Source organism: Macaca thibetana, chromosome 12 (assembly GCF_024542745.1).
Source record: "Macaca thibetana thibetana isolate TM-01 chromosome 12, ASM2454274v1, whole genome shotgun sequence".
NCBI lineage: Eukaryota > Metazoa > Chordata > Mammalia > Primates > Cercopithecidae > Macaca > Macaca thibetana.
This window is the reverse complement of record NC_065589.1, coordinates 128,213,129-128,239,990: the sequence shown is the minus strand read 5'-3', so window position 1 is coordinate 128,239,990 and position 26,862 is coordinate 128,213,129. Positions and strand designations below refer to the sequence as shown.

General features: G+C 44.7%; 1 protein-coding gene across 4 annotated transcripts in view; it reads right to left on the bottom strand.

Annotated features, from left to right (window-relative positions):
* Window positions 1–5,565: 5,565 nt before the first annotated feature.
* LOC126933035 (pleckstrin homology domain-containing family B member 2-like) overlaps window positions 5,566–26,862 on the bottom strand; it is a 74,984-nt gene continuing 53,687 nt past the window's right edge. Inside the window, exons 2-7 of one of the 4 annotated variants that reach the window (XM_050752487.1) lie at window positions 24,899–24,943; window positions 20,373–20,525; window positions 19,474–19,576; window positions 14,327–14,366; window positions 12,044–12,157; window positions 5,566–6,205 (exon numbers count right to left, since the gene is read on the bottom strand). In XM_050752487.1, coding sequence (XP_050608444.1) covers window positions 6,047–6,205; window positions 12,044–12,157; window positions 14,327–14,366; window positions 19,474–19,576; window positions 20,373–20,525; window positions 24,899–24,935 — 606 coding nt within the window. In that variant the 5' untranslated portion in view covers window positions 24,936–24,943 and the 3' untranslated portion in view covers window positions 5,566–6,046. The remainder of the gene's footprint in view (window positions 6,206–12,043; window positions 12,158–14,326; window positions 14,367–19,473; window positions 19,577–20,372; window positions 20,526–24,898; window positions 24,944–26,862) is intronic. The other 3 variants (XM_050752488.1, XM_050752490.1, XM_050752489.1) reach the window with 3 other exon arrangements.

The following is a 26,862-nucleotide window of genomic DNA, read 5'->3' as shown; positions in this document are numbered from 1 at the left end:
TTAAAGCAAATTAGCTTCTTAGTATGCATGCAAACCAATTTTTAAATTAAACCTTAAATCTGCACATATAACTTGATTTTTTTTTTTTTTTTTTTTTGAGATGGAGTCTTGCTCTGTGCCCAGGCTGGAATGCAGTGGCATGATCTCAGCTAACTGCAACCTCCACTTCCCGGGTTCAAGCTATTCTCCCACCTCAGCTTCCTGAGTAACTGGGACTACAGGTGCCTGCCACCATGCCCGGCTAATTTTTGTATTTTTAGTAAAGACAGGGTTTCACCATGTTGGCCAGGATGGTCTCAAACTCCTGATCTCAAGTGAGCCACCCACCTCGGCCTCCCCAAGTGCTGAGATTACAGGCGTGAGCCACAGCGCCCGGTCTACTCTTCTTCTTTTTTGTTTTGTTTTTTGAGACAGAGTCTCACTCTGTCGCCCAGGCTAGAGTGCAGTGGCTCGATCTCGGGCCACTGCAAGCTCCGCCTCCCAGGTTTACACCATTCTCCTGCCTCAGCCTCCTGAGTAGCTGGGACTACAGGCGCCCGCCACCACGCCTGGCTAATGTTTTGTATTTTTAGTAGAGACGGGGTTTCACCGTGTTAGCCAGGATGGTCTCCATCTCCTGACCTCGTAATCCACCTGCCTCGGCCTCCCAAAGAGCTGAGATTACAGGCGTGAGCCACCGCGCCCGGCCCAGCCTACTCTTTTTTACTACATGTCTTTATGGAGAAAAAATATTTATGTTAAGAGGTGAAAACTTCAAAAAAACAAACCACAGACAAATTTAATATTTAATTTGCAAGACTAAAATTTACAACTGGAAATGTACTGTTTGCTCTCTTCCATGCTTCACAGCTACAATGCCTAGTAGCTAAGTAGCTTTCAAACTGCTCAGGTATTAATAGGGTTAGCTTTCCTCCTTGATCCTCTATTCCTTTAATGGTTCAAAGGCTGGCTGGCCAGGCTTGATGGCTGGCACCTGTAATACCAGCACTCTGGGAGGCTGAGGCGGGTGGATCACTTGAGGCCAGAAGTTTTAGACCAGCCTGGCCAACATAGTGAAACCCTGTCTCTTCAAAATTTACCAAAAAAAAAAAAAAAAAAAAAAAAAAATTAGCCAGGGGTAGTGGCGCATGCCTGTAATCCCACGCTGAGGCATGAGAATTGCTCGAACCTGGGAGGCGGGGGCTGCAGTGAGCTGAGATCCTGCCACTGCAATCCAGGGTCTGGGCAACAGAGTGAGACTCTGTCCCCCCCCCAAAAAAAAAGAAAAAGAAAAGAAAAAAAACAAACTACTCACTAGTGATGTGCACATGTGGATGAAGAGCAGAAGTGAAACCCTCAGTGATAACAAAGGTGAACATTTCCAACCACTTGCAGCACTACATACACTGAAATGCTCTTACTCAACTGAGTGCGCTCTTATCCCTATTCTGCAGATGGGCAAACCGAGGCACACAATGGTTAAGGACACTAAGGCCACACAAACCCAGGCATTCTGGCTACAGTATGCATTTATACCCACTAATGCCTCAAATCCAACAGAAGATGATGAATGACAAAAATCAAAAGGCACAGAGTAGTACAATGAAACCATTGTAAATCTAAGGGCTGATCTCGTACAGGTAACAGTATTGGAAGCAAGTGATTATTTTTGCAATGTTTAAATTTCAAAACTAGGGAATTATGGCATTTACTTTCACAGCCCTGACATTTTAAAACATTCAGTAATGTTAACTCCAACTAGCCAAATGTAACACGATGGAACCTGTGAGCTGACCTAATGAAAGCTCTCCTGGAAAATCTGCATTCTCCTGCCCTTGCAGGTCATGCTGAGGTCCGCTGGCTGCAGGACCAGGCCACTCTCCTGTGGCTCCTGCTCAGCTCTGCTCCTGCACTGAACTCAGTCCTTGCCAGAATCAGCTGTGGATGCTTCCAGGTCACACTATTTTAATTGCCTAGTTTAACTAATACTACATAAATGGTCAAAATGTGAATGAGAAAAAGGCAGACACAGTTTCTATGGCAACTAAGATACTACAGGAAAACTAAATAAAGGAAGGTACTTTTACAAATTATCATCAAATCAGGGAATGGAGAAAACTATAAAAGATGGAAGGATGGGAGCACTATAGTCTCAAAATCTAGAAGTCTGCTCTTGGACTTACCCCTGGAAACTGCAGTGCAATGACGTGTCATGAGGATGGTCTCTACAAGACAGAAATAGAAGACTCCAACCAAAGGAGCCAACTCAAAGCAAACACCCTAACCCCACATGACGAGAGAGCCGAACGAGCACCCACTAGTGGGTGAAATCACAGCACAATGTTTACAGAACGTCTACAGTACTCTGTACTTTCTCAATTGGCTGACCAACCACTGGTCCCAATCACTCAACAGAAAGCCTTAACCAGCTCTGTGCGTGACTAGGAGGGTTCTTGTGGACTAGCTCTAGGCTCTGAGACCCTGGCAGACAGGATGGCATGGAGGTGGCAAAGCACCCATCTGGTTGTCAGCACAAGCTGCTGTGTATCAACCACAAACCCAGCTGACCCTTCCACAGCAAGCAGGTCTGGGGGCTGCCTGGTCACCACCCTGAGGCAGGCTGCATAATGCCCACTGATCCAGCCCCTTACGTGGCAAGCATTCCGAGTACTGCCTGTGAGAGTGCTACTTCTACTCTACTGACGAGAGCTAAGGGCAAGGATGGACTCATTTCGGAAGTGCCCTAAACAACCACGTCCGCAGTATCTGTGCTCTCTGTACAGTAAGAAAACAGCGGCAACTGCCCTAAGAAGCTGAGAAAGAGGCTGGCTCTCATGTGGCAAGGCTAAGGCTTAAAACTCACCACCCCATGGGATTCCAACAGAAAAATGTGCAAAAGGAAAATGATTCATAAAAGGGGATATAAACTAAAGCAACTCGATGATTCCACTTCAGACCTACTGAAGCTATCAAAACTTTCAGAGCACAACAAGCAATCTTTATGGGATTACAGATAAACCACAGCATCAGTAACTGCTAGTGATATTATCAGTTGGTAAATCATTCTGGGATCAACTTGGTAAAATGCTATCCAGATTTAATGTAATATTAAGAGTTGAAATGATTACAAATCTGGGATGTCCCTTAAACTAATCCAGAGGTAGAGAAACTCGGGAGGCTGAGTCAGGAGAATGGCGGGAACCCGGGGGGCGGAGGCTGAGGTAGAGAAAGGAGGCTGAGGTAGAGATAAAAGATTAGACATGATGTGGTAACTACTGAAGCCAGTGATGGACACATGATAGTTCATTATACCATCATCCCTATTTTTTATGTTTGAAAGCATTTATATTTTTAAATCATATCCAAAAGAACCCTCAAAAATGTCTATGCTTTCTGACGTATTAATAGAGATGCTTCTCAACTTACAATGGGGTTACCTCCCAATAAACTCATCGTAAGTTGAAACATCATAGTCAAAATGCATTTAATATGCCTAACCTACTGAACATCATACCTTAACACAGCCCACCTTCAACTGCTCAGAGCACTAACATCAGTCTGTAGCTGGGAAAATCAGCTAACACAAAGTCTACTACAATCAAGTGTCGAAGATCTCATGTAACTGAATGAGTACTACACTGAGAGTGAAAAACAGAATGGGGGTAGGAGTACCTGAAGTACGGTTTCTACTAAATGTACATTGTTTTTGCACCATCGTAAAGTCAAAAAATCATTAAGTCAAACCATCCTGAGTTAGGGCCTGTCTGCATATACAGATATATTCTAGTTGGGGGGGGGGAAAAAAAAAGAACTATATTCTAGGCCGGGCAGGGTGGCTCACACCTGTAATACCAGCACTTTGGGAGGCCAAGGCGGATGGATCACCTGAGGTCATGAGTTTGAGACCAGACTGGTCAACATGGTGAAACCATCTCTACTAAAAATACAAAATTAGCCGGGTATGGTGGCACATGCCTGTGATTCCAGCTACTTGAGGGGCTGAGGCAGGAGAATCACTTGAACCCAGGAGGCAGAGGTTGTAGTGAGCCGAGATCATGCCATTGCACTGCAGTCTGGGCAACAAGAATGAAACTCCATCTCAAAAAAAAAAAAGAAATATATTCTAATGCATATTCAATAGGAACAAAAAGGAAAATGACTAAAGATGTTCAAAGAAGTATCTACAATAGCAAAAAAAAAAAAAAAAAAAAGAGAGAGGAAAAAAACAGCCAATACTGGAAGGTTTAGTAACACATCACCCAATATGATAATAGGCAATTACTAAAAATACTTATGAGTATTACGTAGCACTTGGGATTCAATACATATAATTTAAAAACAAGACTAGAAACACAAATGCATGATTATAAGGAGAAAATATTTTATATGGAGGAAGTACAGGAGGTCCTCAAATAATAGTTTCATTTAACGTAGTTTCATTATAACATTAAGAAGAAGAAAAGAACCGATTCCCCTCGGGGCACCGCCTGTGCAGAGCGGGAAGGTTCTTTCCACGTTTGCGTGGGTTTTCTTGGGATAGGTCAGTTCCTTCCCATCCCAAAGATGTGTCCCTGAGGTGAATCAGCGTGTCTAAACTGTCCCAGTCGGAGTGAGGGGGTGTGGGTGAGTGTGCCCTGCAATGAGATAGGATCCTATCCATGGTGCATTCCCACCTTGAGCCCTGAGCTGCTGGGAGAGGGTCCAGCCACCCATGGCCATGAACTGAAATAACTGGGTAAATAATTATCTTACTTGTCTTTATTAATCTTACATGTATGTATAGCTCACATTAATTTCAATGGTTAATATTAGAAGTGGTGATGTTTTTGTGACCAGAAATAAGCCACAGAAACTTAACTCTTGTTTATACCAATTAATCTGCGGTAAAATCAGTTTCATTACATGTTGTTTCACTGAAACTCAGAGTTTCCAAGAATCTACTGTTGATGTTAAGTGAGGACTTACTGTAATTCAAACAAAAGTATGTGTGCTAGACTCACAAGACAATGGACAAATATTTAATCTGTCATAATTCTTTATTCTTTTAATGGTTTTTCAACTTGACATGAAAAAGAGTCAAGCAAAGCAGGATCCTCCCAAGTCCCTGCTAGTTGAGTGACTGTGCCTCAGATTCCCAGAAGAGAGCATTGTGGAATTTCTCTATTTCTACTCCAGACTCCAGAACCCGTTTTAAGTGCTAAATGCATCCAAAGCCAAAGCAACCACCAACAACTACAAGGACACCATCTGAGATTGTAACCAGAGGCCTCCTTGACTTCTCTGGGCACCACGATCAGTGGCCCACCCTTCTGGTACCAGCTCACCTCCCTCTGCCTCTGCACTGAGACACCATGCTAGTTTTGCTCACAGCCCGGGATTCCTCCTCCTCCTGCAAACCCCCACATTCCTGTCTCTCCTGAGCTCAGCCTCTGGCTCCAGCCCACCCACCTGTGCATCCTGTGCTATGGTGCTGTGCCCACTGTGCCTGGCCAGCCTCACTTCACAGGGGCCATCGACCACAGTTCTGCCCTCCCCACCCTCACTGCAGCCCCAGCAGTGGCCAGCATTGTCCCACACCTCCACCCTGCCAACCACCTTGCCCAGGAGACCCAGACATGATACCCCTACACCAGCTACTCACGCCTGCCATGTGTTTCATGTAAGGTGAAGAACAGAAAGAACAGACTCCAAGCCCAGAATAAATACAAGCCCTTTCCAGGCCTCTACTCCACTGTGAAACAGAACATCACCTCAGTAGTGATAACTTTCCAAGGACCTCACCAGAAGAACAGCTGAAAGGTCCCTCTCATCCCTCAAAATGGGCCTCTTACTCTGGCTGCTTCTCAATGTAAGTGAATCCCAATAAGTACGAAATTCTCTGAGAACTAATCCAGACACAATTAGCAAAGTTCTAAAAATCAAGCCTACTCTAGCTTTGCAGAGCAGTATGAAACTACCAAAGGCTTTTTTAAAGCACAGTAACACAGTGATTTGTGGTCTACAACCAGAAAATACAGCTCACTTAACCTTAAACTGAAAAATAAAAATGTTTACAGGTCTCTCTGGTCTACTCAGCAAATGGACAGAAATGAGGAATGAAAGGCTGGCTTGAGTTACCTGCATATGGGTACTGGTAGGGCACGGCATACGCCTGCCCATTCGCAGCATAGACAACTTGAGTTCCTGGCGGGTACGCACCACTATATGGCCCATAGCCGTACGCCTGCTGAAAAGAAACAGGCCCATTAGAAATACAATTGTGAAACTTCTAGTAATGTATTAAAATTGTGGTCTCCAGGTTGCAATCAATAAAATTTAACAGTCAATTAAAAAGACAAAACAAAACATGAAACAGTGTGGTTATGCCCCCTGTTTTAAAGTTACTAAAAAACAAACAAAAGCTACAATTGGAGCCCACTTTCAGGCTACAGAATGAAGAAGGCAGAAAAACACAACAAAAGAAGAGAACTGGACTTGCATGAGATTTGGATTTCAATTCAGTTGTGCTGTTAACCTGACCTTCAGTAAGTCACCTACCTAGGCCTTCCTTTGCCCATCTGTAAAATGATACGGTTGGACCAGGTGATAAGGAGATTCACCGAAACCACTATCCTCCAGGCGAAGCCAGCCTGGAAGCAGAACCCTCTGTGGCCCAAGTTCAGCAATTCCAGGCACAATATGGAAGATGAGGGTGTCCTGAGGTACCTGGGCAGGTGACTGATGGTTTTCGGGCTGCACACACCTATGAAAAGACATGGCTAGAAACGGGCAGCAGACCCACCTCAACCGGCAGTGAATGACCACTATGTGCTGAGAAATACTGAAATCAAGACCGGCCTTCCTGGCATACTCACAGGCGAGAGGAGATCAGACATACTTGCACAATCACTGTCATTCTGTGACAAGTGCTCTGATACAGGGAGAACAGAGGTGTAGCCAGGCAAATGTGTGTGTAGATCTAAACCTGTTATCTTACAAAAGCAGGAGACAAGACTCCCACTTCTCGAAGATGGAGTAGACATTCTTTCCTGTATTCCTCCTGCTAAGTACAACTACAATCTCTGGACATTATATACAAAGCAAACACAAGAAGACTGAAGAGTGAGGAGAAGACAGACGGGCAGGAACTTTAGCACCTGAGGGAGGACCTGGGTTTCCTTTTTGCTTCACACATCCCACACTGGGTAATGGGGAAGGTGGCAAGCTGGAAGCGCCAATCAGTGCAGACCAAAAAGACCCTGAGAAGAGCTGCTCGCTTTAACAAAGAATCTAAGAAAGAAAGGAGCAACCTAGCAAGACAGATCATTTTTAGACAATAACCTCTCTACTCCAGAGAACCACCACAGAAAAACCTTCAGCCTCACACCAGCAAAGGCCAAGTGTGAAGAGCCTGAATTTCCATGCTCAGCAGGCACCGCCGGGTCCTCAGAACACCGTTGAGTAAGACTGAGTAGGGGGCTGGGAATTTCTTCCCTGCCAGATGGAAACAAAACACCCCCATCCCGCTGGGTGGTGTCCACGGAGACCGTGTGGGGAGCCAGAACCCCACTCCCACCCAGCAGAAAATACGGTGCCCTCCCTATTCCACTGAGACCAAGCCGAGAGTGAGTCTTTCAGGACGTCTCAGTGGCAACCATGGTATCAGCGGAGGCTCTGGGGGAAGCAGTAAGAGCCTTTCCTCTTCTCAGACAGGGTGATCTCAGTGGAGATCTAGTGAGAACCTAAATTCACAACTCCCTCCACAGCGACAAGAAACCTGGACCATGGGTGTCAACTGAGGCTCAAGGCGAGCCTGGACTTCCACCTCTACCTGGCAGCAATAAAGCAGCCCCCGAGAAGCAGGTCTGCTAAAACATGAGATTTAAATAAGATTCAGTCTTACAGTACTTAAAATGTACAGCTTTTGATCAAAAGCCATTCATCACACCAAGAACCAGGAAGATCTCAACTAAATGAGAAAAGACAACAAAAAACACAAACACAAAGATGGCAAAGATGTTGGAATTATCCGGAAAGATTTTTAAAGCAGCTATCATAAAAACTTTTCAACAAGCAATTATGAACATACTTGAAATAAATAAAAAATATAAAGTATCTACCATAAAACAGAAAAATCTCAGTAAAAAGTATATAGATACATACATTCAATTTTTTATATATCAAGATATAAAGAATAACCAAATAAAAATTTCAGAACTAATACAATAACCAATTTAAATAGTTCAATGAATGAGCCCAACAACATAATGGAGATGACAAAAGGAAGGAATCCATAAACATGAATATAAAGGGTAGAAATTACCCAATCAGAACACAACAGAGGAGAAATAGATTGAAGTAAAAAAAAAAAAAAAAAGAGCATCTCTGGGACACATCAGACTAACAGGGATGTCATCAGAGTGCCAGAGGGAGTAGAAGGAGGCTGAGGTTGGAAAAGCACTCAAGAATAATGGTTTAAGGCCAGGCACGGTGGCTCACGCCTGTAATCCCAGCACTTTGGGAGGCCAAGACGGGCGGATCACGAGGTCAGGAGATCCAGACCATCCTGGCTAACACGGTGAAACCCCGTCTCTACTAAAATACAAAAAAAATTAGCCGGGCGAGGTGGCGGGCGCCTGTAGTCCCAGCTACTTTGGAGGCTGAGGCAGGAGAATGGCCTAAACCCGGGAGGCGGAGCTTGCAGTGAGCCGAGATCACGCCACTGCACTCCAGCCTGGGCCACAGAGCGAGACTCCGTCTCAAAAAAAAAAAAAAAAAAAAAATAATGGTTTAAAATTTCCCCAATTTAGCAAAAACCCAAGCCCATATATTCAAGAAGCTGAATGAATACCAAACAGGATAATCCCAAAGAAATCCATACAAATACACATTACAGTCAAACTTTTGAAAACCAAAGTCCACAGAGCAAGCAGAAGGAAGGAAATAAAAGAGTACAATCAATGAAATTGAGAAACAGAAAAAGTGAATAAAACAAAAAGCTATTTCTTTGAAGCTATTTATAAAATTAATAAAACCTTTACTAAACTGTCAAAAAGAGCAAAGACAAATTACCAGTATCAGGAAAGAATGAACTGGAGGATTTTTACTATAGACTCTGCAGACATCACAAGGATAATAAGAAAACACTATAAAGAACTCTACACACATAAATCAGACAACTTATAAGAAAAGGAACAATTCCACAAACACTACAAACTATCAAAACCTACTCCATGCAAACTAGAGAATCTGAGTAGACCAGTCACTATTAAGAAAGCTGCATCTGCAGTAGGCCTGGAGGGAAAGGTCATATGAGGATACAGGGAGGAGAAGGCCATGTGCAAGCTCAGGAGGGGCCTCGGGAGAACCAACACTGCCAGCACCTTGATCTTGGGCCTTCAGCCTCCAGAACTGTGACAAATAGACGTGTGTTGGTTAAGCCAAACAAAGGAAAAAGAGGCCGGGCGCAGTAGCTCACGCCTGTAATCCCAGCACTTTGGGAGGCTGAGGCAGGTGGATCATGAGGTCAGGAGATCGAGACCATCCTGGCTAACATGGTGAAACCCCGTCTCTACTAAAAAATACAAAAAATTCACCAGGCGTGGTGGCGGCACCTGTAGTCCCAGCTACTCGGGAGGCTGAGGCAGGAGGATGGTGTGAACCCAGGAGGTGGAGCTTACAGTGAGCCAAGATTGCACCACTGCACTCCAGCGTGGGCGACAGAGTGAGACTCCGTTTCAAAAAAAAAAAAAAAAGGAAAAAGAAAACAGATGTTGTCATTTAAAATCTCCCAAAAAAGAAACCTCTAGGACCTGACAGTTTCACTGGAGATTTCTACCAAATTTTAAAGAAGAATTAACTCCAATTCTACACAATTTCTCCCAGAAAAGAAAAGAGCAGAAAACACTTTCCGATTTATTCTATAAGGTCAGTATTGCCTTGATAAAATAAGACAAAGCACAAAGACAGAAAACTATAGACCAATATCCTTCATAAATATAGATGCAAAAATCCTTAACAAATATTAGCAAATTGAATTCAGCAATAAATAAAAAGAATCATACACCATGACCAAGTAGGTTTTATTCCAGGGAATGCAAGGCTGGTTCAGTATGTGAAAGCCAAACACTAGAATCCACCATATTAGCAGGCTAAAAAGAAAAACAAAACCTCACAATCATATTAATTACTGTAGAAAAATGTATTTAACAAAATCACTTTGGGAGGCCGAAGCAGGAGGATCACTTGAGGCCAGGAGTTCAAGACCACCCTGGGCAACAGAGCAAGACCCTGTCTCTACAAAAAAAAAAAAAAAAATTTTTTTTTGCAGCCATGGTGGCTCAAGAGGCTGAGGCAGGATGATTGCCTCAGCCCAGGGAATTCCAGGCTGAAGTGAGCTAATGATAGTACCATTGCACTCCATCCTGGGCAAGAGAGTGAGTCTTCATCTCGGAGGGCAGGGCAGGGGAGGGGACAGGGGAGGGGAGGGGAGGAGGAGGGGGAGGGGAGGGGGAGGGAAGGGGAGGAGGGGGCAGGAAGGCAACTGACACCCATCACGATAAACACTCCTGGAAAACTAGAAAAAGGGAATTCCTAAACCTGATGAAGAATAAATGTAAAAAACCTCCAGCTAACAGCATACTTAATGAATGCATTAAATACTAAATAAATGCATATGTAAAACTAAATTCAATACTAATTAAATACTGAATTAAACAGTACATTACTACTAAATGAATGTATACTTAAAAACTGAATACATTGGCCGGACGCGGTGGCTCACGCCTATAATCCCAAAACTTTGGGAGGCAGAGGTGGGTGGATCACGAGGTCAGGAGATTGAGACCACCCTGGCTAACATGGTGAAATCCCATCTCTACTAAAAATGCAAAAAAAAAAAAAAAAAAAAAAAAAAAAATTTAGCCGGGCGTGGTGGCAGGTGCCTGTAGTCCCAGCTACTCGGGAGGCTGAGGCAGGAGAATGGCGTGAACCCGGGAGGTGGAGCTTGCAGTAAGCCGAGATCATGCCACTGCACTCCAGCCTGGGCGACACAGTGAGACTCTATTTCAAAAAAAAAAAAAAAAGAAAAACATTGAATACATCCCCCCTAAAATCAGGAACGAGGCAAGGATGTCTTCTCTCACTACTGCTATTCAACATAATATCTGAAGGTCTAACCAAGGCAATAAGGCAAGGTAAGGAAACAGAAGGCATACAGGTTACAAAGAAAACTGTTCCTACTTGTAGATGACATGATTGCCTATGTAGTATACCCCAAAGAATCTACAGAAAAAGGAACTAGAGTAAGTGAGCTTAGAAAGTTTACAAGTGCCAGCCAGGCGCCGTGGCTCACGCCTGTAATCCCAGCACTTTGAGAGGCAGAGGCAGGTGGATCACCTGTGGTCAGGAGTTCGAGAGCAGCCTGGCCATCATGGTGAAACCCCACCTCTACTAAAAATACAAAAAATTACCCAGGAATGGTGGCAAGCGCCTGTAATCCCAGCTACTTGGGAGGCTGAGGCAGGAGAACCGCTTGTACCGGGAGGCAGAGATTGCAGTGAGCCGAGATAGTGCCACTGCACTCCAGCCTGGGCAAGAAGATCAAAACTCCGTCTCAAAGAAAAAAAAAAAAAAAAAAAAAAAAAAAAGCAGCAGCAGCATGTTCCACACAACAGACTTACATACAAATCAGCTCAGTCAGCACCCCAAGCACCCCAACAAGAGGACATCCCAAAGTATTTGACATGATTTTTGTAAGGGTTATTTTCCCCAAAATATAGCATTTTTTTCTGACTGTAAGGAGAATTCAAGTAATTCATTCCATATGAACTACAGATCATCAAAATCTCATTACCCAAAGCAACTATCATTAACATGATGCATTTTTAGATCTATCTTAAAAACTTGTTACACATTAATACAGCACATTACAATGTGCTGAACTATATAAAATAGTTGCTTTATTTCATGAAAACAAAAGTTGGTAAGAAATCATCTGTTTTAAGAAGAAAAGGTTTAGAGTACATTTCTAATTTCATTCAAAAAACAAAGCAGGACAGCGGCAGAGACCCCAAGCTTCCCTCACCTGAAGGCTCAGGGTTCTCCCTACCTCAGGGGCCGGTGCAGCATAGGCTGTGTATGGTGGAGGTGAGGAAACCACGGATGTCTCATCAGTCAGGACTGCAGAGCCTACATACGCCTGTGGGAGAGAGGAGAGGGTGAGGGCAGGACAGCTTCCCAGCACCTGCGTGCTCAATGATGCTGTGCATTGTCCCTTTTATTTAGCAAATTAAAAATTTTTAAAAGACAAAAAGATATATAGCTCTCTGCAAAATAGGAAAAACTTTCCCGGTCCAGTGGGGGCCCCCAGCCCTACTCTGGTATCCTCTAAATGCAGGAGCGAAGTGGTCCTCACTCAACCCCTAACAGGATTACAGCTCTCACAGCCAGGAAGGCACTCAGAGACCCCACTGTTACCCAATGCCTTTTAAAAGATGTTACTTCAGGCCAGGTGCAATGGCTCACATCTGTAATCCCAACACTTTGGGAGGCTGGGTGAGAGGATCGCTAGAGCCCAGGAGTTCCAAGGCCAGCCTAGGCAACAGAGGGAGAGCCCATCTCTACAAACAACAAGAAATTAACTGGGCATGGTGCTTATGGCCCCAGCTATTCAAGGAGCTAAATCTCAAGGATCACTTGAGCCCAGGAGCTCCAGACTGCAGTGAGCCAAGATCAAGTCACTGCCCTCCAGCCCAGGCAACAGGGCGAGACTCTGTCTCCAAAGAAATAAAGATGTTACAGCACTCTCAACAGTCCTTTATTCGCAAATAAAAACCCTACAATCTAAAATGTATCAGAGATATGTCCTATACACAGTCTGTTTTTTACCTTAAAAAACAAAATTCTTCATTAAATTACTCCCCAATGTAATTTAAAGAAAAACATGTTAGCGCTTAAAAAAAAAAAAAAAAAAAAAAAAAAAAAAAATGTGGCCAGGTGCAATGGCTCACGCCTGTAATCCCAGGATTTTGGGACGCCGAGATGGGCAGATCACGAGGTCAGGAGTTCAAGACCAGCCTGACCAACATGGTGAAACCCCATCTCTACTCAAAATACAAAAACTAGCTGGGTGTGGTGGCATGCTCCTGTAATCCCAGCTATTTAGGAGGCTGAGAAAGGAGAACTGCTTGAACCTGGGAAGCAAAGGTTGCAGTGAGCCAAGATCGCTCCACTGCACTCCAGCCTGGGCGACAGAGCAAGACTGTCTCAAAAAAAAAAAAAAAAAAAAAAAAATTTCACACAAAGAATCATTTGTGGAGCTTGCCCTTAACTATATGGATCGTTAATACTAATTTTACCCCAAAAAAAGGATTTTCATGAAGAAAAGGTAACGCAGCTGCAGAGTAAGCTTAGAATGAAGTTGTGTTGTGCTAACAAAAGAAGAGAACACTGACGCTTGGGTATTAAGCCTTTTACTTTCTTCTCCCACATGCACACATTCTTCTGTAAGCTTGATCCACCTTTTCTTTTCTTACAAAGATAAAGGAAGGGAAAATCCCATCTAAAGAATGAAAACTCTGACCACAGTAACACTCCCTTGATCCCTGACAGATAAAGATGGCATTACAAGGCTCTTACAAATGAGGTTCACTGTCTCAGTGACCTCCTAAGGCCAGAAACAGGACGAGAGACAAGTACAAGTCACAAAAATGTTTGTTTCACAAGGCTGAGCTCCCATGCATGAAAAGGATCCTGCAGTTCTTTTCTAAGCCTTTACTGCAAACCACAGCAGAATTCAAAGTGTTGCAGAACTTTGAGAAATACAAACGTTTCTAGAAAGCAACACTGGAACAAGCATGCTTGTGTGAGGAGGGTGCTTCCTGCCAAAAACGTTTGGCAAACCCAGCTTGCTCACTGTTAGTGAAAGGTGCCTGCCCAGTGCTACCTGCCCATTCACAGCTGGATGGCCAAGAAGCCCATTTTCCCCATTCTCCAATTGTTACATAAGACCATGTGAAAACATTACTGGTGGCCAGGTGTGGTGGCTCATGCCTGTAATCCCAACACTTTGGGAGGTGAAAGTGGGAGGATCACTTGAGCCCAGGAGTTTGATACCAGCATGGGTAACATAGTGAGACCTCATCTCCACAAAAACATTTTTCTAAATAAGCTAGGCACGGCAGCATGGGCCTATAGTCCCAGCTACTGGGAAGGGGGGCTGAGGTGGGAGGACCATTTCAGCCCGGAGGTAGAAGCTGCAGTGAGCTGAGATAGCACCACTGCACTCAAGCCTGGGTGAAAGAGTGATACCTTGTCAAAAAAAAAAAAAAAAAAAAAAAATTATAGGTGATTGCCATTAGCAACTTACTGTGTTTGTCCTAGAATCCTGGAGTGTAAATTTCCAGGCCCTGGAGAAAAGAAAAAGGGTACTTTATTTAAGGCAATCCAGTATTTCAATGATTCTCAAACCAGAGTTGGCATCAGAATTCCTGAAAAGATCTGTTTAAAGAACAGGTCTTCAGGCCTTGCCCCAAACCGCTTGAGACATGCACTAGGAATACATATTTTTTAAAATTACATCCATAATAGATACATAATATTTAAAACATAATCTATACTATATTTTTTACTTTACTTTTTAATAAATGTGAAATGCACTGCCACTTGCTTTGTCAGTTCATGGCATACACACAGATCTTCTTCCTTTTTAACAGCTATGTAATATTCCATGATACAAGTAAATTTAGATTATTAGCAATTTTCAACATTAAAAAGAATGCTGGAGACCGAATGTAGTGCCTCATGCCTGTAATCCCAGTACTTTCAGGAGGCCAAGGCAGGGAGATCACTTGAGCCCAGGAGTTCAAAACCAGCCTGGGCAACATAGTGAAATCCTAGCTCTACAAAAAATACAAACATTAGCTGGTGGCACATGCTTATAGTCCCAGCTACTTGGGAGGCTGAGGTGGGAGAATGGCTTGCTCCTGGGAGGTCGAGGCTATAGTGAGCCAAGATCACACCAGTGGACTCCAGCCTGGATGACAGAGAGAGGCTCTATCTCAAAAAAAAAAAAAAAGAAGAAAAGAATGCTATTAACATCCCTATTACCCTTGCACTCTTATGTAGACATTTCCATAGGGCAAATTCCAAAGACTGAAAATGCCACATCAAAGGATATAAACATAATTTATTTCAGCAGGTATTGCCAAATGGCCCTGTGAAACTATTCTAACAATCTCTATACCTACCTACTTTCCACTATATTGTCAAAGAAACTAGATATCTGAATCTTAAGTATCACAAGAGCTTTCTTAATTGATACACAAAAAGCGGTCTCTCACTTGGGCACGGTGGCTCACACCCGTAACCCCAGCACTTTGGGAGGTCGAGGTAGGTGATCACCTGAGGTCAGGAGTTTGAGACCAGCCTGGTCAACGTGGTAAAACCAAGCTTCTACTAAAAACACAAAATTAGCCGGGCGTGGTGGCACATGCCTGTAATTCCAGCTACTCCAGAGGCTGAGGCAGGAGAACTGCTTGAACACAGGGGGCAGAGGTTGCAATGAGTGGAGATTACGCCATTGCACTCTAGCCTAGGCGACAAGAGCAAAACTCCATCTCAAAAAACAAAAAAAGCGTTCTCTTGAGCACTCCCTCACTCCTTTACCTCTTACTTTTTTTACTGACCCTATCCCTCTTATCTTCATCAATTCCTTTTGTTTTATTCTCATTTTACTATCTCCCTGAGTTGAAAGATGCATTCTTCTTTTTTTTTTTTTTTTTTTTTTTGAGACAGAGTCTTGCTCTGTCGCCCAGGCTGGGGTGCAGTGGCCGGATCTCAGCTCACTGCAAGCTCCGCCTCCCGGGTTTAGACCATTCTCCTGCCTCAGCCTCCCGAGTAGCTGGGACTACAGGCGCCTGCCACCTCGCCCGGCTAGTTTTTTTTTTTTTTTTTAGTAGAGACGGGGTTTCACCGTGTTAGCCAGGATGGTCTCGATCTCCTGACCTCGTGATCCGCCCGTCTCGGCCTCCCAAAGTGCTGGGATTACAGGCTTGAGCCACCGCGCCCGGCCGCATTCATTTATTTTCAAGTGTTCTCGCTTTTTTTTTTTTTTTTTTGAGATGGAGTCTCGTTCTGTCACCCAGGCTGGAGTGCAGTGGCACGATCTTGGCTCACCGCAATCTCTGCCTCCCAGGTTCAAGCAATTCTCCTGCCTCAGCCTCCGAGCAGCTGGGATTACAGGTGCCCACCACCACGCCCAGCTAATTTTTGTATTTTTAGTAGAGACGAGGTTTCACCATGTTGGCCAGGCTGGTCTCGAGCTCCTGACCTTAGGTGATCCATCCATCTTGGCCTCCCAAAGTGCTGGGATTATAAGCGTGAGCCACCGTGCCCAGCCAAGTGCTCTGGCTTTCTATGGAATGCAGTTAAGTTGCAAAATTCCCCAACTGATTTTGTATGCAGCATTCCATTGTCATTCACTTTGCTAAAGGGTATCATACTGGATTATTCATGTATCTTATATAGATTTTGTTGTCATTTCAGGTGGAAGAGTCTACTGTGGCCTTTGGTCTGCAAATTCTGTTCGATTATTTCAGAACATTTCTCTTGCCCTGAATTTCTAATTACCTCTTTTGGGTTCTATACTTTATGAACATCAATAATCTTTCTGAACTTTTTTTAGTCCAACGTATCTCTGATCTTTTCATCTTTTTCCCCTCACTGAGAGTATCTCCAGTCTTTCCCTCCATGCCAGTGATTCACTTTTCGTTTGGGGTTGTATGCAAGGGAAGACCACTTTCCTCAGATGATAATGTGAATGGCACCCTCTTGACAGCAACAGACACAAAAGAGGAGAAAAGAAACGTAAATCTCTGCCCTCACACAGCATATATTCTAATGAAAGCAGATGATGAACAAGAGAAACAGCTGGTAGCTGGTGAGTGTGTATGGGGACAGGGAGATGTAATTTTAAATATGGTGGCCAGGAAAGCATTCCTGAAGACTCTGCTTCTGTTCCTTGGGTTTTATTTCCCTCCACTCTAGGAGCTTTTCCTGAGGCTTGCATTTTCCTTTTCTTATTTTTCCTTCATGGTATATCTGCACAGTTGCCAAGCCACTTCCTTACATCCTGCTCGTGTTTAACATGGGAAGTGATACATAAAACTTGTTTGCTTTCATAAAGTATGAGTTATTTCTCCCTGACACTCTTCCTACCTAATCTGGTATCAACTGGTAGTTCCACCCTGTTCCACCTCAGTCCAGCCCAGCAACAGTTTGATGGCTAGGTGTTACCCTCACAATCAACATTCTGTAATATGAGGGCAGAGGGCTAGAAGAGAAGGAAATCTCTTCTGAGAATGAGTAAGTCTTTTCTGAAAAATCTGGGTCCTACACTCTCTTCTGAGCATATTCCTTTGAATGTCCCATGCTAGTGCTCACTTCACCAGCCAGAAAATTACCCAACTCCTGTGAGCTTCAGAAGTGCCTTTCAGTGCCCTGCAATGATGAGTCCTGGGAAAATCGTCCAGCCTCTGCCGAGGCCCCAAGGACATCACATTCTCAATAACTTTTTTCCTTAGCTTTTTCAAAAAGTAACTTACACTTAATCAGCATCACTCCAGACTACAGGCTAATACTGAAAATTTGCAAGATTTAATTAACTTATCCAGTTACTGCTTCCGGGATTCGGGTAGGATTAAAAAACACCTCAGTAGAATCATCTATTTCTTTCTTTAGCTGTTTGTAGTTTGTGCTTGAGATCAAACTTCTTTATTTGGTCACATCATTGAAATGTTTTCCCCTGAGGGAAGATGATCTAATCCATTTCACCGTATTTCTCAAAGGTCTCTATTACGGGTTGAATTACGTCCTCATGAAAAAGATATGCATAAATCCTAAAACCCCAGTACCCTGGAATGGGACCTTATTTGGAAACAGGATATTTGCATATGGAATCAAATTAAGATAAGGTCACAGAGAATGAAGGTGGGTCCTTAATCCATTATGATTGGTGTCCTTTGCAAGAAAAGAGAATTCTGGACACAGACACAGCAGAAGGCAGCCATGTGACAAAAGAGGCAGAGACCGGAGTGATGTGGCTGCCAGCCAAGGAACACTAAGGACTACCAGAAACCACTAGAAGCCAGGAAGAGGCAAGAAAGAATCCTACGCAGCATCTCAGAGGGAGCAAGGACCTGCTGACACACTGATTCCAGACTTGCAGCCTCTGGAACTGTGAGGCAATGAATTTCTGCCATTTCCGTCACTCAGTGTTCAGCCATTTGTCACAGGAGCCCTAGGAACTGAGTTTCCTCACTCTTTACTTTCTTGCTTTTCTGGTCATTTTATTTCAACTATGCCTATTACCCACTATGAATCTAATAATGAAAAAGAGCATGATGACTCCATCAAAAAGTGGGCAAAGGCAATGAACAGACACTTCTCAAAGGAAGACATTTATGCAGCCAACAGACACATGAAAAAATGTTCATCATCACTGGTCATCAGAGAACCGCAAATCAAATCCACAGTGAGATACCATCTCACACCAGTTAGAATGGCGCTCATTAAAAAGTCAGGAAACAACAGGTGCTGGAGAGGATGTGGAGAAATAGGAACACTTTTACACTGTTGGTGGGACTGTAAACTAGTTCAACCATTGTGGAAGACAGTGTGGCGATTCCTCAAGGATCTAGAACTAGAAATACCATTTGACCCAGCCATCCCATTACTGGGCACATACCCAAAGGATTATAAATCATGCTGCTAAAAAGATACATACACATGTATGTTTACTGGGGCACTATTCACAATAGCAAAGACTTGGAACCAACCCAAATGTCCATCAATGATAGACTGGATTAAGAAAATGTGGCACATATACACCATGGAATACTATGCAGCCATAAAAAAAGGATTAGTTCATGTCCTTTGTAGGGACATGGATGAAGCTGGAAACCACCATTCTGAGCAAACTATCGCAAGGACAAAAAACCAAACACCGCATGTTCTCACTCATAGGTGGGAACTGAACAGTGAGAACACTTGGACACAAGGTGGGGAACATCACACACTGGGGCCTGTCTTGGGGTAGGGGGAGGGGGGAGGGATTGCATTAGGACATACACCTAATGTAAATGACTAGTTAATGGGTGCAGCACACCAACATGGCACATGTATACATATGTAACAAACCTGCACGTTGTGCACATGTACCCTAAAACTTAAAGTATAATAATAAAAAAAAAGAAAAAAGAAAAAAAAAAGAGAGAGCATGACGAAACTGCTATTCCTTTCTGCCATTTTCTCCACAATTCGATAGGCCCAGGCAGTCTCAGGGAGGCGGAAACCAGAACTGGAAAAGCGACTCTTGCATTTCTCTCACACATCCACTGAGTCCCTCATTCTGACGCCTGAAAGAGAACTCCACGCCCATTCTTTTCATTTTTTGGTAATCAGAAGTTAAAATAGAAAATACTTTTTAAATTAAACACGTAAGAAAGCAAAACTTACAAGCAATCGTCTGTGCTTTCTGCACAAAGACTAATTGTTTTCCCATCTCGACAAACAATCTGGAGCATGCAGTCTTTTGACTTTCCATCTGGAGGCTGAATATCTATGAAAAATAAGCAGAAGAAAAGAACTTTTTTCAGGATTTCTCCTTACATTTTCTAAGAACTACCAGCTCAGAGAAGCAAAGGACTAGACAAAAAATCAAGCGCTACATCTATGAAAGAACCCCGTGCCTTTCCAATAATGCAGAAAGAAAGAACACAGCTAGGCTGACTGACAGGACCAGCTGTCAAGATGACATCTACAAAATGTATTCGGCTCACTGCAACCTCTGACTCCCGGGTTCAGGCAATTCTCTGCCTCGGCCTCCCAAGTAGCTGAGATTACAGGCAACTGCCACCACACCTGGCTAATTTTTTTGTATTTTTAGTAGAGATGGGATTTCACCATCTTGGCCAGGCTGGTCTTGAACTCCTGACCTCGTGATCCACCCACCTCAGCCTCCCAGTGCTGGGATTACAGGCATGAGCCACCATACCCGGCCAACATCCCAGATTTTAAGCAATTGATTGCAGTCCCCATCAAACAGAAGCCATTTTCTGAGTACAAAATCAACAGTCTAGGGTGGCCTGTGCTTCTTGAGGTTCCCAGCGCTCTGGTTCCCTCTCCATGAGAAGAAGAGACGTGGACTCTGAGTTTAACTCAGGTGAGAAAATTGATTTGCCCCGACCATGTGGTTCACAATCTAAGTGCCTGGGGCGCCACTGTGGCCGCCCCTCTGAGATGGAGCCCTTCTTCAATCTGTTAATGAAAGCAGAACGCGGAAGGAAGAGGACCCAGTTCCCACCGAGACAGAGGAAGAGCAGAAGACAGAAGTTGGCCAAGACAGGCCAGCTCACCCCGACATTCCTGCCCTGTGCGGATGTTGATACAGTCCACTGGCATGTGGACCTTATCCTCGATATTCTGCCGAGTCTGGTCATCATAATAGATTAGGTGACCATCCGACCACAGATCAAACCAGTTCTTCTTCCAGCGCTTCAAAATAGTACCTGGAAAAAAAATAGTAAGGTTGGGTTTTTTTCAGAGATAGAGTCTTATTATTTCACCCAAGTTGGAATGCAGTGGCTATTCACAAACATGATCACAGCTCACTGCAGCCTTGAACTCCTGGGCTCAAGCAATCCTCCCACTTCAGCCTCCCGTTTAGCTGCAACTGCAGGCACGAGCCGCCACGCCCAGCGGAAAGGTTGGCTTCGAGCCAAAAGAGCAAGGACACAGTCACAGCAGAAACAAAAAGAACTCTTCCCCTGACCCCTTAATGACACCTGTTAGAATTAACCAAAGCAGTCCCTCAGAATGAAAGCGAAAGCCGACCCCAGGGCCCGCCCACTGGTGCGTCAGCAGGCTGCATGCGGCACACACTGGCAACAGAGAATGCTGCCAACCAACTTAGAAGTCCCCACACTTTCAAATTAAGGTGTTTAAAAAAAATAAAAAAATTAAAAAAAGCTTGCTTTTCAGCAAATGAAACATATCTAACATTTAATTCCTCATACAGTACTAAACTTTAAACCTTTCAAACTTTTCCAGTTTCTAAATTTCCAAATATTGTCTACATTTGCTAGATCAGAAAATGCTGGACTGTAAAGTCTCTATATGCAAATAAAAATAATACCTACCTCTTTGAAGAAACACATTTCAGCCAGGCACGGTGGCTCACGCATGTAATCCCAGCACTTTGGGAGACCGAGGCGGATGGATCACTTGAGGCCAGGAGTTCGAGACCAGCCTGGACAAGACGGTGAAATCCTGTCTCTACTAAAACTACAATAAACTAGCTGAGCATGGAGGCAGGCACCTGTAATCCCAGCTACTAGGGAGGCTGAGGCAGGAGAATCGCTTGAACCCAGGAGGTGGAGGTTGCAGTGAACTGAGATCACACCACTGCTCTCCAACCTGGGGTACAGAGCAAGACTCTGTCTCAAAAAAAAAAAACACATTTTTTTTTCTTGTCCTTAAGAGCTTTCACAGATACTCTCTCCTACCATTTCCCACAGGAAGCCTACAGTGTGGAAGGCACCCCGATGCATACACTCGATAAATGAGCACAGCAGGATATAGACCAGGCCCTGCCTGGCCTCTAATGCTGTGCACATCCTACTACCTCACATATTTCTGTCAGCTTGAGCGAATTCAACCTTTCATTTGTGATCTTGGACCAGGTATTTAACTTTATAAAACAGTAATTTCCTTGACTGCATGAAGGGAAAACCCCTGCAGTGGACTTAAAGGCCAGTTGTAGCTCCGGTCATCTCTGTACCTTCCTCACATCCACTCACTGCCCACTACACCTTCTGTTCCTGTACACCTCACCCCGTTCTTGGCCAACACACACAATCCCATTTCATGTGCTTCCCTTTATGTTGCCGTGCCTGCAACTGGTGTCAACCAGATACGTACCATCCAGCCTTCCTGCCAGTATCAGGCACTCTCCTCACCAGGAGGGGTGTCCACTGCACTTGCCCAACTGACCACTAAGTGATGCCCAAGCATCCATTTGATTGGCTGCCTGAGCTGTGCAGAAACTGCCAAACAGGCTGGGCGCAATGGCTTATCTGTAGTCCCAGCACTTTGGGAGGTTGAGGTGGAAGGATCGCTTGAGCCCAGGAGTTTGAGACCAGCCTGGACTACATAGCAAGACCCATCTCTACAAAGAGGAAAATAGGCAGACATGCTAACACAGGCCAGCAGTCCCAGCTACTTGAGATTCTGAGGCAGGAGGACCACTTGAACCTGGGAGATCAAGGCTGCAGTGAGCAGCTATCACGCCACTGCACTCCAGCCTAGGCGACAGGGCAAGACCCTATCTTAAAAATAAAAAGAAAAGCCGGACACGGTGGCTCATGCCTGTAATCCCAGCACTTTGGGAGGCCAAGGCGGGTGGACCATGAGGTCAGGATTTCAAGACCAGCCTGGTCAACATGGTGAAACGCCGTCTCTACTAAAGATACAAAAATTAGCCGGGCCTGGTGGTGCACACCTATAATCCCAGCTACTCAGGAGGCTGAGGCAGGAAAATCGCTTGAAGCTGGAGGCAGAAGTTGCAGTGAGCCGAGATCATGCCATTGCACTCCAGCCTGAGCAACAAAGCAAGACTCTGTCTCAAACAAACAAACAAACAAACAAAAAGCCCTACTAAATAGAGCCACAGAAACACAGAGACAGGTGGAACCACTGGGCCAGGGAGTTCTGCCCAAGTATCTCACCTGCATCAAAGCCCTGGCTGCAGACTCCCAAATCAGGCTGTCCTCCAGAGGCCAGGACCGGGGCCCAACACTGTATGTGGCAACGGCAGGAAAAGAAGTCCTGAGGACGGCTTTGCCTACATGTAACCACATCGCATGTGGGTCTCTGCTACTCTACAACCCCATGGATGTAATACATCTCACCTCGTTTTACTGGCACTGATACTTCTACTTTCAGGAAAGAAGGAAAATTAACCCACACATATGAAGATGGGGTTATGTATAGATAAGTCTTCTGAATATACATTTCTGAAACACCCATGGACCAGAATACTGGAAAAGTCTATGTGACTTATTAAAGTACATCCATTTTATGTACGTCCCCATGCTAGGCACTGATGGGGAGCACAACATTGTCCAAAGGGTCATTGATCAGTATGTTGACAAAGCACTTACATCGAGTTGTGGCAGAGAAGGGAAAGCTTACCCTCAAACAAGGGTGTGGCAGAGCCTGGCAAGAAACACCAAAGGACATCTGAAGGGCCAGCAAAGGAGGGCACACCCTCGAGGTCTGAGCAAGGGTCCCCATGTCCCCTGACTATGGGGAGGCTGGGACCACAAAACCAAGACTAGGAAACTTGGGGCTCCAGGACTTCCTTGTGAAGCTGACACTACACGACACCTCTGTCTATTCTAAGACTACAGGACTGTCACAGACAGGGGGGCACACGGTTCAGCTCCAGGTTGGGACCACGGAACTCTTCACAGACACACAGGCTGAAGGCCGGTCCGGGTGCATGTAGAGTCAGGGTGCAATCACACAGTTCTGACTTTGAATGTAGGTTTGTCACCCATAGTTTACACTTAGACAAATTACCTAACCTCACTGAATCTCAATTTCTTTAACTGGAAATAATACCACTTACCTATCATACAGCTGTTGTGAGAATTAAGAATATATACATAAAATCTTTTTAACAGGAACACAAACGATTCATAAACAATAGTTTTTATAAACCATCTCAGGTATGCCATCAATTCTCACTGGTAGACTTGACTTTAGCTGATTTCTGAAAGTATCCCCCATAGATAAACTCACGTCTCTGAACAATCAATGGTATGTGATACAGCTCAGTTTTTGACTAGAATCATAAATGACATAGTAGTCACTTTTCCCTTAGCTTCACTCTTTCTAGTATAACAGAATATCCTGCTTGCTCTTTTTTTAATAAATAAGACTGGTTCTTCCCATTTTAAAACACAGTATGAATCCCACCTGGAAGTGACAGCCTCACAGATAAGCAGACAGTGTAGGAAAGATAGGTTTGTGGAGATCAGCCTAGGAAAGTGGATCTCAATCCCATAAAAACAGAACTGAGTCTCTTCTCTAGTCCTTTTGGAGACACAAAAGTTTTTTTGGTTTTAGATAAACTCTGCCTCAGATCAACTCTTCAGCCACATAATTACCAAGACACCAATATCTGAGAATCTGAGTCACTGCTCAATCCCCAGAGGAGAGAGGCAGAGAGACCAGCACTTCCGTGCCAGATCTCAGCTGGGCTCAGGTAGATCCAGGCAGTTCCAGAACCATCATTAACAATAAAGCACGTGGCTGGGCATGGTGGCTCACGCTTGTAATCCCAACACTTTGGGAGCCGAGGCAGGCAGATCACCTGAGGTCAGGAGTTTGAGACCAGCCTGGCCATCATGGAGAAACCCCTTCTCTACCAAAAATACAAAATTAGCCGGGTATGGTGGCACATGCCTGTGATCCCAGCTACTCGGGAGGCTGAGGCAGGAGAATCGCTTGAACCCAAGAGGCAGAGGCTGTGGTGAGACGAGATCGCGCCATTGCACTCCACAACAAGAGTGAAACTCCATCTCAAAAATAAATAAATAAATAAAGTAAAATAAAATAAATAAAGCACGCTAGTGAGGAGAGCGAAAGCAGCAGGGACTGCCATTGTTTCCTGGTTCCTATCAACTCAGCAACCAAGGAGGAGCTTCGCGGTGTGCAAGACAGTTCACAGAGACCTAGGAATGTCCAAGGGAAAACTCAAGGCCACAGCACTCAAAAAACTTTGTTATTTGTTTTTAACCATGATCAGCTTTAAGCAAACAGAAATAGAGATTGCCCTTCGGCAATGCCGACCGCAGGCCGCACATCCTGTACTCACTCTGTCGCAGCAACCAGCCACTCTTCACAAACGCCATCTCTTCACCTACAGAACAAGAACAGGCAGGTTCAAAATCATACCTAGAAAGAGAATAACCTGTCTGGCCAAGTCTCTATCCTTAGCCCCTTCAGCATCAGCTGAGGAAGAGCCAAGGCCATTTTAGCTCAGTGCCCCCCTGGCATTTAACAAACACCTCCTCAGTGGGGTTCATGTGCCCTGCACTCTGTACCCACTTCCCTCCTCCCACACTAGCCTTCAGCCTCAGCACCCAGCCCACCTGCGTCTAACACCACACAACAAACATAAAGCAGCCCCAGGGACACAGCATTTAGCTCTGTCAAGGACATGGAGGATTCTCGTGGCTTGCTGGAGCCCTCAGGTGCCTACATTTGGAGTTCCCAGTGGGGTCCACATGGCCCAGGCAGGGGTGCTACACTGGTGTCAGCAGTGAGTGACATGGAGTGGCCAGGTCAGGGCAAAAAAAAAAAACAAAAGTCATCAAGAAAAAGGTTCATAAAGTCAACTCCATAAAAATTTAAATCTTCTGTATGGAAAAAAGCTAAATGTGACTTTAAAACTGATAAATTAGAAGAAACAGTCACAGCTGGGCACAGAGGCTCAGGCTAAGGAGGGTGGATCACCTGAGGTTAGGAGTTCGAGACCAGCCTGGCCAACATGGTGAAACCTCGTCTCTACTAAAAATACAAAAATTGGCCGGGCGCGGTGGCTCATGCCTGTAATCCTAGCACTTTGGGAGGCTGAGGCGGGCAGATCAGGAGGTCAGGAGTTTGAGACCAGCCTGACCAACATGCTGAAACCCCGCCTCTACTAAAAATACAAAAATTAGCTGGGTGTGGTGGTATGTGCCTGTAATCCCAGCTACTCAGGAGGCTGAGGGAGGAGAATCGCTTGAACCCGGGAGGCGGATGTTGCAGTGAGCTGAGATCACGCTGCCACTGCACTCCAGCCTGGGTGACTCTGTCTCAAAAAAAAATAATTGCCAGGCTTGGTGATGGGCACCTATAATCTTGCTACTCGGGAGGCTGAGGCAGGAGAATCACTTGAACCCGGGAGGTGGAGGTTGCGGTGAGCCGAGACACCACTACACTCCAGCTTGGGCGACAGAGTGAGACTGTCTCAAAAAAAAAAAAAAAACCAGAAGAAGAAGAAATATTCATAACCATATGGCAGCAAGGAGCTTATTTCCTTCACTTACAAAGTTCACACACATCATACAGAAAAGGCAATCATTTAGCAGTTCACAGAAAAGGAACACAAAGGACCAACAAACCCGTAAAAAGACACTGAATTTCCCACTCAATTCAACAGATACAACTCCAGCTGTACAGTTAACTACTGTACCTATCAGGTGGTCAGAAATGAAAACCTCCAAGACACCAGCAAGGAGAAAGCGCGATGGCAGAAAGAAAATTGCTGCAACCTTTTCGGAGGGAAATTTGACAAAACCTGTCGAAACTTTAATAGTTCACATACTTTGACCCAGCAGTCTCACCATGACTAGGAATTTGCCTCACCATGTGCAGAAGTTCACCAACACGTACATACATATATATATAAAAACACTTGCTGCAACATCACATATACTGCAGAAGCACGCCAACATGCCCCACGACGGAGGACTGCGGAGCGGGCACCTCCACACAGGACAGATCACCAGGCAGGCAAGGCGGAGCGGCATGTGCTGCAGGCCGCCTCCTGGGAGGAATCCTGAAACCTGTGAAGGATGTGTCTCTGGAAACACAATGCGGCGATTCTGTGTGTGTCACACAACAAAGACGGTGACTGGTCCCATTACCCCTTCCTGTACTGTTTAAATTAGTTAACAGTTTGCATGTTTGTTTTGTTTTTTTTTTTTTTGAGATGGAGTTTTGCTGCGATGCCCAGGCTGGAACGCAGTGGTGCAATCTCAGCTCACTGCAACCTCCGCCCTCCAGGTTCAAGCA